The 12793-nt window shown below is 39.6% G+C and overlaps 1 protein-coding gene across 1 annotated transcript in view; it reads left to right on the plus strand.

Annotated features, from left to right (window-relative positions):
- Window positions 1–12793, plus strand: part of myom2b (myomesin 2b) — a 45741-nt gene that overhangs the window by 5450 nt on the left and 27498 nt on the right. Inside the window, exons 3-17 of the mRNA XM_061963532.1 lie at window positions 2515–2572; window positions 2680–2834; window positions 2929–3015; window positions 4372–4460; window positions 4545–4592; window positions 4681–4845; window positions 4954–5115; window positions 8063–8204; window positions 8415–8614; window positions 8775–8828; window positions 8956–9083; window positions 9643–9826; window positions 9940–10114; window positions 10184–10305; window positions 10391–10578. Of these exons, the coding sequence (XP_061819516.1) occupies window positions 2515–2572; window positions 2680–2834; window positions 2929–3015; window positions 4372–4460; window positions 4545–4592; window positions 4681–4845; window positions 4954–5115; window positions 8063–8204; window positions 8415–8614; window positions 8775–8828; window positions 8956–9083; window positions 9643–9826; window positions 9940–10114; window positions 10184–10305; window positions 10391–10578 (1957 nt within the window). The remainder of the gene's footprint in view (window positions 1–2514; window positions 2573–2679; window positions 2835–2928; window positions 3016–4371; window positions 4461–4544; window positions 4593–4680; window positions 4846–4953; window positions 5116–8062; window positions 8205–8414; window positions 8615–8774; window positions 8829–8955; window positions 9084–9642; window positions 9827–9939; window positions 10115–10183; window positions 10306–10390; window positions 10579–12793) is intronic.

Here is a 12793-nt window from a genome sequence, read left to right on the forward strand (position 1 = left end):
TCAATTAGAAGCTATCCATGCACACTACTGGCGATGCTTAGCCATTTTCCCAGCCTGTCATTCACTGTATTTTTTTTTTTACATTAACTCAGACTCAGTGTCTTGGCTCCTATGTTGATGTGCAACATTACTGGCTTCCTATGTGTCATCACTATTGCTAATTCTCCATGGCAACATCTTTGATTGCCATCACAGACAGCCAGCTTTCAGGATCATCCCAATTCCCAAGACTGCGGCGCTCTCTTCTATATTTAAGTAGTGGCATCGGCAGCAACAATACTTCTGCTGAAGGGCATAACAACAGTCTAGACACCTCATAAGACAAACACAGTTTCCCGTTTTTGTCTCTGTTGGAAACACTCTGGAGTTTAGCTCCCTGTCATTGTTATTTAAGACTCAGTGACAGCATTCAGCAAAGAAAAAGTCAGCAAGTAAACAAAATGTATGTTTAGCCCACCTCAGTCAGTCATGTAACAACATATAGTCGTTTATTATAAATTGCATTGAACTATTTCTCCCAATTAGCTGGGTTTTTTTTGTTCTAAATTAGTCGGACTAATTGATGCATTCTCTTTGTGCACATAATGCTAGAGCATGATGTACAATTTAAAGCAAAGTGCAATCACAATTAACAGTTTTCCCACCTTGTAGAGGGGGTTGGAGTTAAGCTGTTGATATATTATTGCACAAGGTCATGTTCATCCTGGGAAGCGTCTTTGAAAGGGTCCTACATCCTTAGTATTGGCCATGTTCACATTCCTTTTTCTCCTATTTTGGGGTTTTAGCAAGAGTTGAAAGATGGGGTCACTTCATTTTAAAGGGGAACTGCACTTTTGTGCCTAAAATTCACAATCCATATGTGAGACAGGCACACATATAGTGAGAAGGGGATTCATATGGTCCCATTAGTCACGGTTTACCCGACACATGAAAGGCAACAAATTGGGGTTGCACTATCCACTTTATCCACCAGATGACAGTAGAGTGTTGAATATCTTAAAATGTGTTTTGTGGCAATTACAACTTTAAACCACAGCGTCAGTTGCTATGTGGAGTGCCGCTTTTCATCGTTTTCAGCAGACTGCATTGCCAAATGATTAACCCCCCCTCATCCTTTCATACAATATCCACCCAGCATTGGGGCCATATGTGTCCCTTCCCTACTGTATGTTTTTCTTTTTTTTATGCATTCTAACTCATAAATAAATTGAGCCAATGGAGTTGAGTGTGAATGTTGTCTGTCTATCTGTGTTGGTCCTGCGATGAGGTGGCGACTTGTCCAGGGTGTACCCCGCCTTCCGCCCAAATGCAGCTGAGATAGGCTCCAGCACCCCCCGTGACCCCAAAAGAGACAAGCGGTAGAAAATGGATGGATGGATGGAGTTGTTCTAAAAAACATCTAAAAGCCTCCATCAACTTTTATATCAATGGTAAATGGTCTGTACTTGTATAGCGCTTTGTTATACCTGGAATGATACACAAAGCGCACATTCATGATACCAAGTAATAGTTTGGTCATTTTAGGCATACAGCGGCGTATTAATTTCACAGACGCATCACAACTTTTACTTTTCTTTTCAACAACAAACACTACTTCTAATCATGACAGACTTCATGGGAGCCAACAAAGACGACTTTGGGACAAATGATGATCAGATCCCTATATTTTTTTAGCCTGAATATAGCGAGGATGAGCTCCAAGTTTTAGAAGCTGTGTGTTAAAAGGATCCAGCTTTAGTGAAACACAAGCATCATATAACACCATAGCTAAGTGTTAAACAAGAAAAACTAATTACGAACATAATATAGCAATCACTTACTGTAAAGTGTCCGCTTTCAGGGGGAAGTCGACTGATGGGACGTGCATATCTTTCCAATGAGATAGTAAAAAAAAGGGCCGCTTACAAGCGTTTTAAGTATTTTTCTCGCCAACTCTGGGTCTAGGTTGATTGTCAAGGCTTACAAACTTCTCGGTTAATGGCCACAACCTATGGCCCAAAAAGGTTTAGCTAAAGATTTTAAGAAACTACTCCTATGCAACATTTTGTAAAAAGTAAAAGAACAATTAAATAGTGTTACATATTTTACTAAGGCTAAATTATTTTGCCCTTTGCAATAGCAGGATAATACAAACATATTTCAAAGCTTTTTATTTGACAAGTATTATATTTGATGCAGATACAAATTAAATTATTAATACAGGAAATGTAATTTTGTAATTCTGATTGTTTGGAACTTTAAAATCGATTTTGAATGCCCTCAGTGCTTCATTCAGAACAAGCAAAACAGCATTGATTCAAGATAATTGTATTTAAAAAAAAATATCTTTATGAGCATCAGTTGACTTTAGAATCTTTTTATTCAACAATATTTTAACTTATATTGATTTTAGTCCCTGAAATAAAATACCTTAGAAATTAAAGAAAGATCGTGCAGCAATGGGAAGTCATCAAGTATTGCGCGGCAAGTGATAAATCTGTTTTTGAACTGACTAATGTTCTATCTACTGTTTAGTTCTGAGGAGGTGTTGGACAGATATGAATATAAAACACGAGCCCACATCCAGGAAGTGGTAAGAATCGATTCCAACTTTTAACTGATTTGAAGAAATAAATAAAATAAAAAATTCCACCAACTAAGAATTGTGTTAACCTTACTTATGTTTGATTTCCCATCTAGTTAAATATGAAAATGCCGCGCAAATACGTGCGAGAGGAGCCAACGATCAGAGGACCAACTTTCCTGGTCAGACTCAGGTCTCACACCGTGTTTGAAAACACTCCAATCAATCTCTTTTGCACTGTGGAAGGCTACCCTCTGCCTATTGTGAAATGGTGAGTAACTAAAAACAGTTACATCATAATGCTATGATAACATCTTGCCTCAGTTGTAGCGTGCCATTGTACTCTACTTCTTACTGTAATTCAGGTATAAAGACGATGTGATCCTGGACATGTCTTCTGGGAAGTATCTGGTTCAAGCAAAAGGTGGTGTCCACTCCCTGGAGATTCAAAGGTGCACTAAACACAGAAAGTGTAATGAAATTGTTAGGATCACTGAAAACTATTGGCGTCAATTCATCCCCAATTTGTACAACCCATTCATTTCAATGCGGACCCTATTCTGCACCCAGTGCACAAAGCAGGGTCCATAAAGGCATACTTGGATTCGTTTGGTGTAAAAAAAAACTTGAGAGCCCTGACCTGAACCCCATCAAACACCTTTGTTTGGGTGAATGGGATGTCAGTAAGGCTGCTGTAGCTTTACTGTGTAGGTGGCTCACTACTTACTTACTTATATACCTAAATTAACATCAGTATTTTTGGATTTAATTTAAATCTTTTATTGATTGACTTTTTGATGACTTTTTGATGATTACATCAGGACTGCAAAGTAAGTGACGTGTATCTTCGCCCTCATCTCTTGGGAAGCACAGCTGTTCAAATGCTGACCTCAGTGTAATGTGATACCCCAACATTCCAAATTCCTTCAGCCATATTTCTCTCTCTCTCTGTCTCTTTCTCTCTCCTTGCATCCAATCATCTTATCGACCAACTATGTTTATACTATAACCCACAGAAAATTAGACACTTTTAAAACATGTGGGAATTACATGATTTTGTTGGGCATACTGAACGTTTCAACCATAATCTATAGGAGAATGGCAAAAATAACTATACCTAAGGACTCTGCCCCACGTGTTTATTCAAGCGTTTAAGACACTTGTTAGAGTTCTGATGCTGGTGTTTGATACAAGATAGCGGAAAAAGAAGAATATATCAATCAATCAATCAATCAATGTTTATTTATATAGCCCTAAATCACAAGTGTCTCAAAGGGCTGCACAAGCCACTGTCCCTTACGTATCACTTTGGTATACCCATTTTGATTCTCTGATTTATATGGGTTTGTTTGCAAAAATATACTGAGAGTGGCATGTCATGTTCTCTTTTGCCATTTGAGTGTTGGTTTGCTGGCACAGGGGTTAGTGCATTTGCCTCACAATACTACTACTGAGTAGTCCTGAATTCAATCCCGGGCTCAGGATCTTTCTGTGTGGAGTTTGCATGTTCTGCCTGTGACTGCGTGGGTTCCCTCCGGTTACCCCGGCTTCCTTCTGCCTCCAAAGACATGCACCTTGGGATAGGTTGACTGGCAACATTAAATTGGCCCAAGTGTGTGAATGTGAGTGTGAATGTTGTCTCTCTATCTGTGTTGGCCGTGCGATGAGGTGGCGACTTGTCCAGGGTGTACACCGCCTTCCGCCCGAATGCAGCTGAGATAGGCTCCAGCACCCCCCCCGCGACCCCGAAAGGGACAAGCGGTAGAAAATGGATGGATGGATGGGTTTTACTTGTTTTCTTTTTGCAGATGTACTACTGATGATACAGCTCAGTACACAGTTGTGGCTGGTAATATGCATGGACAAGCCTCCAGTCAGGCCTCCGTTATTGTGAAGAGTAAGTTCACATTACTTGTTTTACAAGACTTGGCTGAAATAAGTCAATTCTGTTATTTATTTGTATTTGTTTTCATTCTTATAGGATACAAACATGAGGAGTTTTGTCCATATGGATGGGTACCTTACAATGGTACAACCGAATTTCAAATACTGGTCAGTGGTCACAAGTTGAATTGTCTTTTTGATAACCATTTTTTTTATTTACCTGACTTTTACAGCGTCCATGATTCCTCAAATCCATTACACTAAAATCAACATTACCTTTGAGGAGAAGTTTGGCCCTGTGTTTGCCTCTGAGGGAGAGTCCGCCACTCTGACTGCAACAATGAACCTGGAACCCAACCTGGCCAACCTGCAACCTGAGGCACAGTGGTACAGAGATGGTAATAGGCTACCATTGATGGTGTTTCATTACTTTTTTAGTATAATAATGAAATATTGTCTTTGTAGAGCAATGCAGTGTGATTGCATCGTTCTTTCTCCCCGTCCAGACACTCGTTTGTTTGATTCTAAATGGGTGAAGATTGAAACAGGTAGAGGAGTCAGCACCTTGAGTCTTCCTATCCTCTACAAAGATGACGAGGGCTTATACACACTACGCATGGTCACAAAAGGAGGCACTGCAGAACACAGCGCATTCGTCTCTGTTGCAGGTGAGGAATGGTGGACTAATCCTAAATGCAAATCTTAGCAAGACATTCAGGACCTGATCTACTAAATGTCTGCATATTAAAACACGTGCAAACTTGATAGCGCACGCAAAAATGATCCACAAAGCTCATTCGAAGAGGATTGCGCTCTCTATTTTGTATATGCAGAATACATTCTGATTATTAGAATGCCTACAACACTGGGGATGAGGAGATGCAGATATAAAAATGCAGAGCTTGCAATCTGATATATAAAACCTAAAATGGTTTTGCGGCTGCTGTTTTTTTGTTTATTTAGCACGTTAAAAGGGGAACTGCACTTTTTGACAAATGTTGCCTATCGTTCACAATCATTATGAGAGACAAGAACACACATGGCTTTTTGATAATAAATTCTTGCAGGATGCTGGTAATTGGATTCACCATTGTCACCTTCAAAGCTGTCTAAAAACAACTTCAAAACCGCCCATCAACGTTTTATATGCACAATGAGAGTATATACTGTATATACAGTAAAATGTAATAACAGATACGTTCAGAACAATATTTTATTTGTTCAATATTTACCATATTTTGTTAATTTGATGTATTACCGGTATTTATATCCACAGCACATTTATTTATATTCCTATAGCAACGTACTTCTGACTTCTGGCAACAAATGTGGGATTCTACTAACGGAAACAAACACTTGTGGGTTTTCTAATCCTGACAGACTTGGTAATAGACAACAAAGATGGCTATTTTTGGACAAATGAAAATTCACAACCATATCTTTTCGACTTTGAATATGCAGAGGATGAACTGCTGGCTATAGAAGCTAGCACTAAGAGGGAGTAAAACTTTAGAGCAGACGGAAGCCGAGAATATGAGGTTGGCATGACTTGGCGGTAAATGTGGCGTTTGGAGCCGAGCTATGACAGAAGTGGTGTGCTTAAACAAAATAAACCAAAACAAAACCTCCCTGGCCAGCTGGATCAGACACAAACTACTGTCCATCGAGTGAGTCACTATATTATTGATCATGCAGCACTTCATGCTTGTTCTTACAACTACAGTATATACACTGTTGAGCTAGCTGTGTACAAATAAACCATTCAATGTGGGCTAATACTTTACAGATACTGTGATATGATTGTTCATGTTTTTCCGTCAGTACAGATTGGTGTCCTATCGCATTGTGTTGTGCATTACAAACTCAAAATCCCTTCAGCTGCTGACACAGTAATTAGCTTACCTCTTGCCGTAGCTAGCTTATGGCTAATACTGTAGCGTGCCTTTGCTAGGAGATGTGTTAGTACGCTAGAAATAGAGTTACTCAGTGTTCGCTTTTACAATAACAATGTTGCTACAGCTTGGTTACCATACAGGTTACGGAACATAAATTAAGTATTGTTGCATTGGTGCATTTTTAAATTCATTTAGAGGCAGAATGGATTGCTCCCATTAGCTGCGTTGTTAGCCACCTAGAACAATTATTAAAAATTCAGAATGCAAAAAAACCCCCAAAAACTTTTGTCTTCTTATTTCTCATAAGGATTGTAAACTATTGGCAACATTCCAAACTTTAAAGTTACGTGCACACTGGCAGAGTTGCGTACGAATGGCTGTGTGAAAGGAGTGGATCGCGCTGCAGAGATGGACGGATGGATCGATGGAACTTTATTGCCATTGCACTTGAAAAGTACTACAAAATTACATTTTCAGTACAAATATTGCTAAGAACAGATATACAGTTACAGAGTGGACAAAAAGAGAACACTGATTGAGTTGCTATATGGGCGGCAGGAGGGGACAAGGGGGACAAAAAAGCAAGTCCCAAACTAAACTTGAGACTTGCAACGAGGGCAGAGGGGTGGGCATCTGGCCAAAAGCTGCCAGCCATTTGGGGCGCTGCTCCGTTTTCCGGAGTGGCTGCCAGCCACTTGGGGCGCTGTCCTGATATAATGATTCCGAATAGGTACATATCTTCAACGTCCTCGACTGCAAGGGTCGCCAGGCACGTGTCACTCTGCTTATTCCAAGAGTCCATCGTGTGTCCAGCAATAACCGTTCTGTCGGGACAGGCATGTTTCCCCGAGATCTCGTCAATTTTGTGGAGAGATCACTTGATCAATTGCAAAACGAGGCTACAAGAAAGTTAAGAGGGGAAGGGACACCGGACGATGGAGAGAAAATCCTCTGTCTGTGTGCCTGTCAACAACCGTCACTAATAAAAATATTAGACATATCGTTTATTCAGCAATGGCATTGTATAATTTCATAGCTGCTGGGTGACTTAAGCAGCCGATTAAAATGACAATTTAATTGATTACATTTTGTGTCCATTGGAATTCATTTTTAATTGTGTTAGGTTTTCCATGTAGTATAAACAACTTTTTGCCATATGCATTTTCTTTTGAGCTGGTACGTCTGGAGTGATCCAGATGCATAATCGTCACAACACTGCGGCACCTACCAGACTGCATCTTTAACGTGCTGAAATAGATTCTGCATTTCAATATAGTCCAGAAAAGGTGACCCAGATTATATTTGTGTGCTTCATGTTGAACAACATAACAAAACAGCACACTTGGAACATTTGAAGCAATAAGTGTGGGGGGAAATTAGTGTTTCCATGATGACAGCACACGCAACATTCTCATTTAAATAGGGGGGTCTGCACCACTTTTGTACTTGTTATCAGTTGTACATGCAATCTTAGTAGATCACCAACACACCATGGCCACTAGCAATTTTAAAGTTTGCACATGGTTTTTAGCACTTCTTTGGGATCTTAGTCGATCAGGCCCTTAGTTTCCATAAAGACATGCATGGAGAAGTACAGTATGTTGTTGAAGAACTTGAGAGTGCTGAATTACAATACATTTTTCAGTGCACTTTATTGATTAGATATGGTTTACCTACGTACAACAACCAAAGCAGTGTTACCTTGTCACGTCCTGTATAGACGGTCCTCCCCCAGTCGTTGGTGCGCCTGGTGCACCAATGGACATGAAGATCCACGATGCCAACAGGGACTACGTCATTGTGTCATGGAAGCCCCCAAATACCACTACAGAGGGTCCAATATTGGGATACTTTGTGGACAAGTAAGAGTTACAAATAAGTACCATAAAACAAATAAATTGATCCATTAGACCTAATTGTCTTTAATTATTAATGGTAAAAACTCAACCATTTTCCTTTCTCTTTTCAATGTACTTAATATAAATATTGTACCTCACTACAGTATCTCATCTACAGTATGTCATTCCCTTATATTAATATTATTAATGCCTTTTTCTCACTTACCTTTGCAGATGCGAGGTTGGAACAGAAAACTGGACTCAGTGCAACGATCAACCCATTAAGATCTGTAAATACCCCGTGTCCGGCCTGTTTGAGGGACACTCCTACTACTTCAGGGTCAGAGCCGTCAACTCCCGCGGAGTCAGCAAACCATCCCGCATGTCTGAGCCCATCGCTGCATTGGACCCGACCGAGTTTGAAAGGCTGCATAGTGGGTTGCACGTGTGACGTCAATCATTTATACTTTTAATGACAAGTCAGGAATTTAATTAATTATACAATTTTTTTAATAGTAAGATACAAAGAATAACAGCTTTTTTTCCATATGAAGAAATGATAATTTATTACAATCTGTCATGTCTTCTCCGCAGCCAGAAAATTCGGAGGAAGGCTGAATGTTGTGTCTTACCACGATGATGTTGAAGGTGTGTTTTATTGCCTTTATTGCCTTTATTGCTTTCTTGTACAATATCGGTCTGCAGATTCGAAGCGTAACTATTTTAAATGTATTTTTGTGTAATTACAGTATATTCTATATCTGTTTGTGTACAGCTGACGGAAAACCTCCGTGTTCTCCATCCGGAATTTATGCGTCAGAAACTGACAGGACGTACATTGTTCTGAGCTGGAAAGCCCCTTCATATTCCAACAAGGCCCCCATGTGGTATTACATAGAAAAGGTGAGGCAATCCCCCTTTCGTGTATAGAAGACTTAAAATTATCCGCATTGTCAACACACACCACAAGCTTGTTCACTTGTGCAATAAAGACATGCCATTTAATTGATGCAATTGCTCCTCTCAAAAGTTATAAATGACGTTCATTTTGGGTGTTTTGATGTATTGACTGCACCCAACTTAACTTACAAAAATATACCTTGTGTATGTTAACTAAAACTCTGTTGGTAGGAGCATGTCTCTTCTCTGAGAAACCTGGATGAGGGATGAACATAATGGAAATCTTGTTAGAATTATAACAAATTAACAAAAAACAATATGACTCAAAATCTTTCGGTTCACAGAATTACATTCATCAATATAATAAGAGGTTATACCTCAAGATGTATAGTATCCTTTTATTGACAATAATTTGAAATAAATATTACAAATTGTCATTGTGACACATGGAATGGCTTTTGACTTAAGCTGCCATGACCGTCACATGTAAGATACAGTTCTCAAGAGTGCTTACTACAGCTGAGAGGTTTGTGTTTTCATAAAGTGTGTCTCTGTGTCACAGAGCATGGCAGACAGTGAGGCCTGGCAACGTGTTAACACTCAGGTCCCAATTCGATCCCCCCGCTATGCTGTCTTTGACCTGGCAGAGGGTAAACAGTACAAGTTCAGAGTCTTGTCCGCCAATATGTATGGGACCAGCGAGCCATCAGAACCAAGTCAACCTATTGAAACACAAGAACTTAAAGGTCTGTCTTATTTCCCCTCCACATATAGTCACTCAAAAGTCTTCTTAAGCTGTCTGGTTTTCGGTCATTTTAACTGTTGAAATTCAGTTTTTTTGTTCATTCTTTGGCTTCAGGTGTGCCTTCAGCTCCCGGCCAGGTGATTTCAACCCGAGAAACAGACACCTCTGTCCTCATCCAATGGGCTCCTCCAAAAGAACCCAACAATCTGATTGGCTACTACATCGACCAGTGTGTGAAGGGGTCTAAAGACTGGACCTCAGCCAACCATAAACCACACAAGAGCACAAAGTATGTTTCCAACACTATGGACACAGTACGTATGCATATTCAGAGCATACTTAATGTCTCTCTTCGCAGGTTTGTGGTAAGCGGTCTGACAACAGGGGAAACCTACGTGTTCCGTGTCCAGGCTATCAATGAGATTGGCCTCAGTGAGGAATCCCAAGAGTCTGCACCTCTAACAGTAAAGGCTGCCCTTAGTCAGTATTTTTTCCTTTTGTCATTATAGTTAATAATTGTATTTAATAGGGTTGTTACTTTAAAATTATCTCATCTTCTGTTTAGCCGCGCCATCTGCTCCTTATGCGATTTCTGTGGTCAGCTGTGACGGACATTCAATGGTCCTGAGCTGGAAGAAGCCCCTTCTCTCTGGCGGTACACCGATTAAGGAATATTATATTGATAAGAGACCCAGCGGAACAAGCTTGTGGAGGGAGATCAATATCCCACCAGTCGCAGAAAGACTTTACAAGGTAAATGTGGTAGAACATGGTAAGCCCTTGCTTGAGAATGTCTTTCCCATCTTATAGGATACAGTCGTCCCATGCTACATCACGCTTCAAATATAGCAGCTTCACAGTCACTGCCTACATAAAAAAATAAAAAATTAAGCATATACCGTATTTTTCGGAATATAAATTGCACCGGAGTATACGTCGCACCTGCCGAAAATGCATAATAAATTAGGAAAAAAACATATATAAGTCGCACTGGAGCCCGGACAAACTATGAAAAAAACTGCGACTTTTAGTCCGAAAAATACGGTACTAAATGTTTTGGCCTAAATTAAGTTATACTTTAAGTTTAATGTATGTAATAAATGTATTAAATTGCAGCAATTGTCTTATTTTCTAAGCAGGACTTTCGTTTTCCTGGTAAAGTGTCAAACATGCTAACAACAACAGGTGGCTAATCCAGTCACTATTTTCATTGCGACAGTCTCAAATTAACCAACTTTTGGCGGAACAACTTTTTGATGGACTTCATCTTTAAATCCTGTCTCATCAATAACATATCCCCACATTGGTGAGACTTTCACGCAAGAGATATCAAAAGGGTTACCAATCGTTCCTTGAAAAACAGAATCATCCTGTATTAAGACAAAACAGTACCCAATCTGTATTTAGATAAGGGACACACTTTGTCTTGTATTTTTGTTCGAGCAAGAATATACAATACATTGTAAAATAATATCACCGCATTGCATCGAATGACAAAAGCTTTAAAACATTTTGCCACAGGATAAGTCACACTTCAGGCTAGCTGTGACTGCTAGCTGTCAGCTAACAATAGCTGTCTGGGAAAAGTGTAGATGAAGTTTCTTTTGATTCAAGATGTACTTCATCTTTGACGTCAATGAAAAAGCTTTGATGTGAGCTATGTGCTAACAAGACGGAATACTAACAAGTAACAACAAAGCTAACGATCGCAGCTGGAACTGTTGACCAAGTTTTTGCAGAACAACACATGCCCGTGGTTTCAGCACACGGAAGCCCAGTTCTAACTTAGAGGAATTACCCAGGATGTGACTAATGGTATTTCCACGTCGTCGCTGTTTTAGTGGTCTGGGGACGGCCATAGCAAGACGCTTTGAAGATCCTCTGGGCCACTGGTGAGCAGTGTTCGGAGAATTAATTTTTAAAAAGTAATTTATTAAAGTTACTTGTTACTTTCCCAAAAAAGTATTTGAATTACTAATGAAAATATTATTTAATAGATATCATTAATTACTAGGGAAATTTATTAACGCGTTACTTTTTTTAACTTTCATATATCTGGTGTATGCAGTTGATAGATGTTTCATGAGAGAAGAGTGCTTGAGTGTGTGCCTTTAAAAGGTGGTGGATGTTGCCAAGTGAAGTGTGACATCAGCGAGGATGCACTCATTGGCTGTTTTAACTCAGCTTTGGTAGTCTGCGTACTGGAAGGAGATTGTTGATGGCAACACCTGTGGAATGTTTTTACTGATAGTTATTAAAGCGCTTTAACTTAAATGGCTGTGTCTATCCTCTTCCACAAACAGGGTATTATAGGGTAATTACTGTTGATGATTGTCAATTTGTTGAATGTTCATTATTACTCCTAAGTTATAGTGACGTGTGTGTGTGTGTGTGTGTGTGTGTGTGTGTGTGTGTGTGTGTGTGTGTGTGTGTGTGCGTGTGTGTGTGTGTGTGTGTGTGTGTGTGTGTGTGTATGCATGCGGTGGCTGCCGCTTGCACTAGTAAAGAGCTACTTCCTGAAGTGAACTTGCTGGGATTCTAAAGCTGTCTTGACTACATCAAAAGTAGCGTGCCGGGTTACAGCCAACGTATCGATCACGGCGTTGTAATGTACATCAAATCATTTAATTAGATTACTTATTACTAATTGACGGCGTTACTGTAGTAATGTTATTATATAATGTCGTTTTCCCAAACACTGCTAGTGAGTTCTATAATATACAGTAGAACACACTCAAGGCTAGGAATGTATATCGTTAGGTTTTTATCGATATTCCTTATTGATTTCGGTATTTATCGGTGCTCTTATCATACTCTATAAATTTGTGGAAATAAAGATGTTAGGGAAAAAATGCATTTTAATTAGCATTTATAGGATGGATGGATTAACACGAGGTAGCAGGGAAACATTTCATCAACACCTGTTTTTTTAAGTCTGAACAAGTCAACAATGTTTGCAGTGCAAGGT

Source organism: Nerophis lumbriciformis, linkage group LG06 (genome assembly GCF_033978685.3).
Source record: "Nerophis lumbriciformis linkage group LG06, RoL_Nlum_v2.1, whole genome shotgun sequence".
Lineage (NCBI taxonomy): Eukaryota > Metazoa > Chordata > Actinopteri > Syngnathiformes > Syngnathidae > Nerophis > Nerophis lumbriciformis.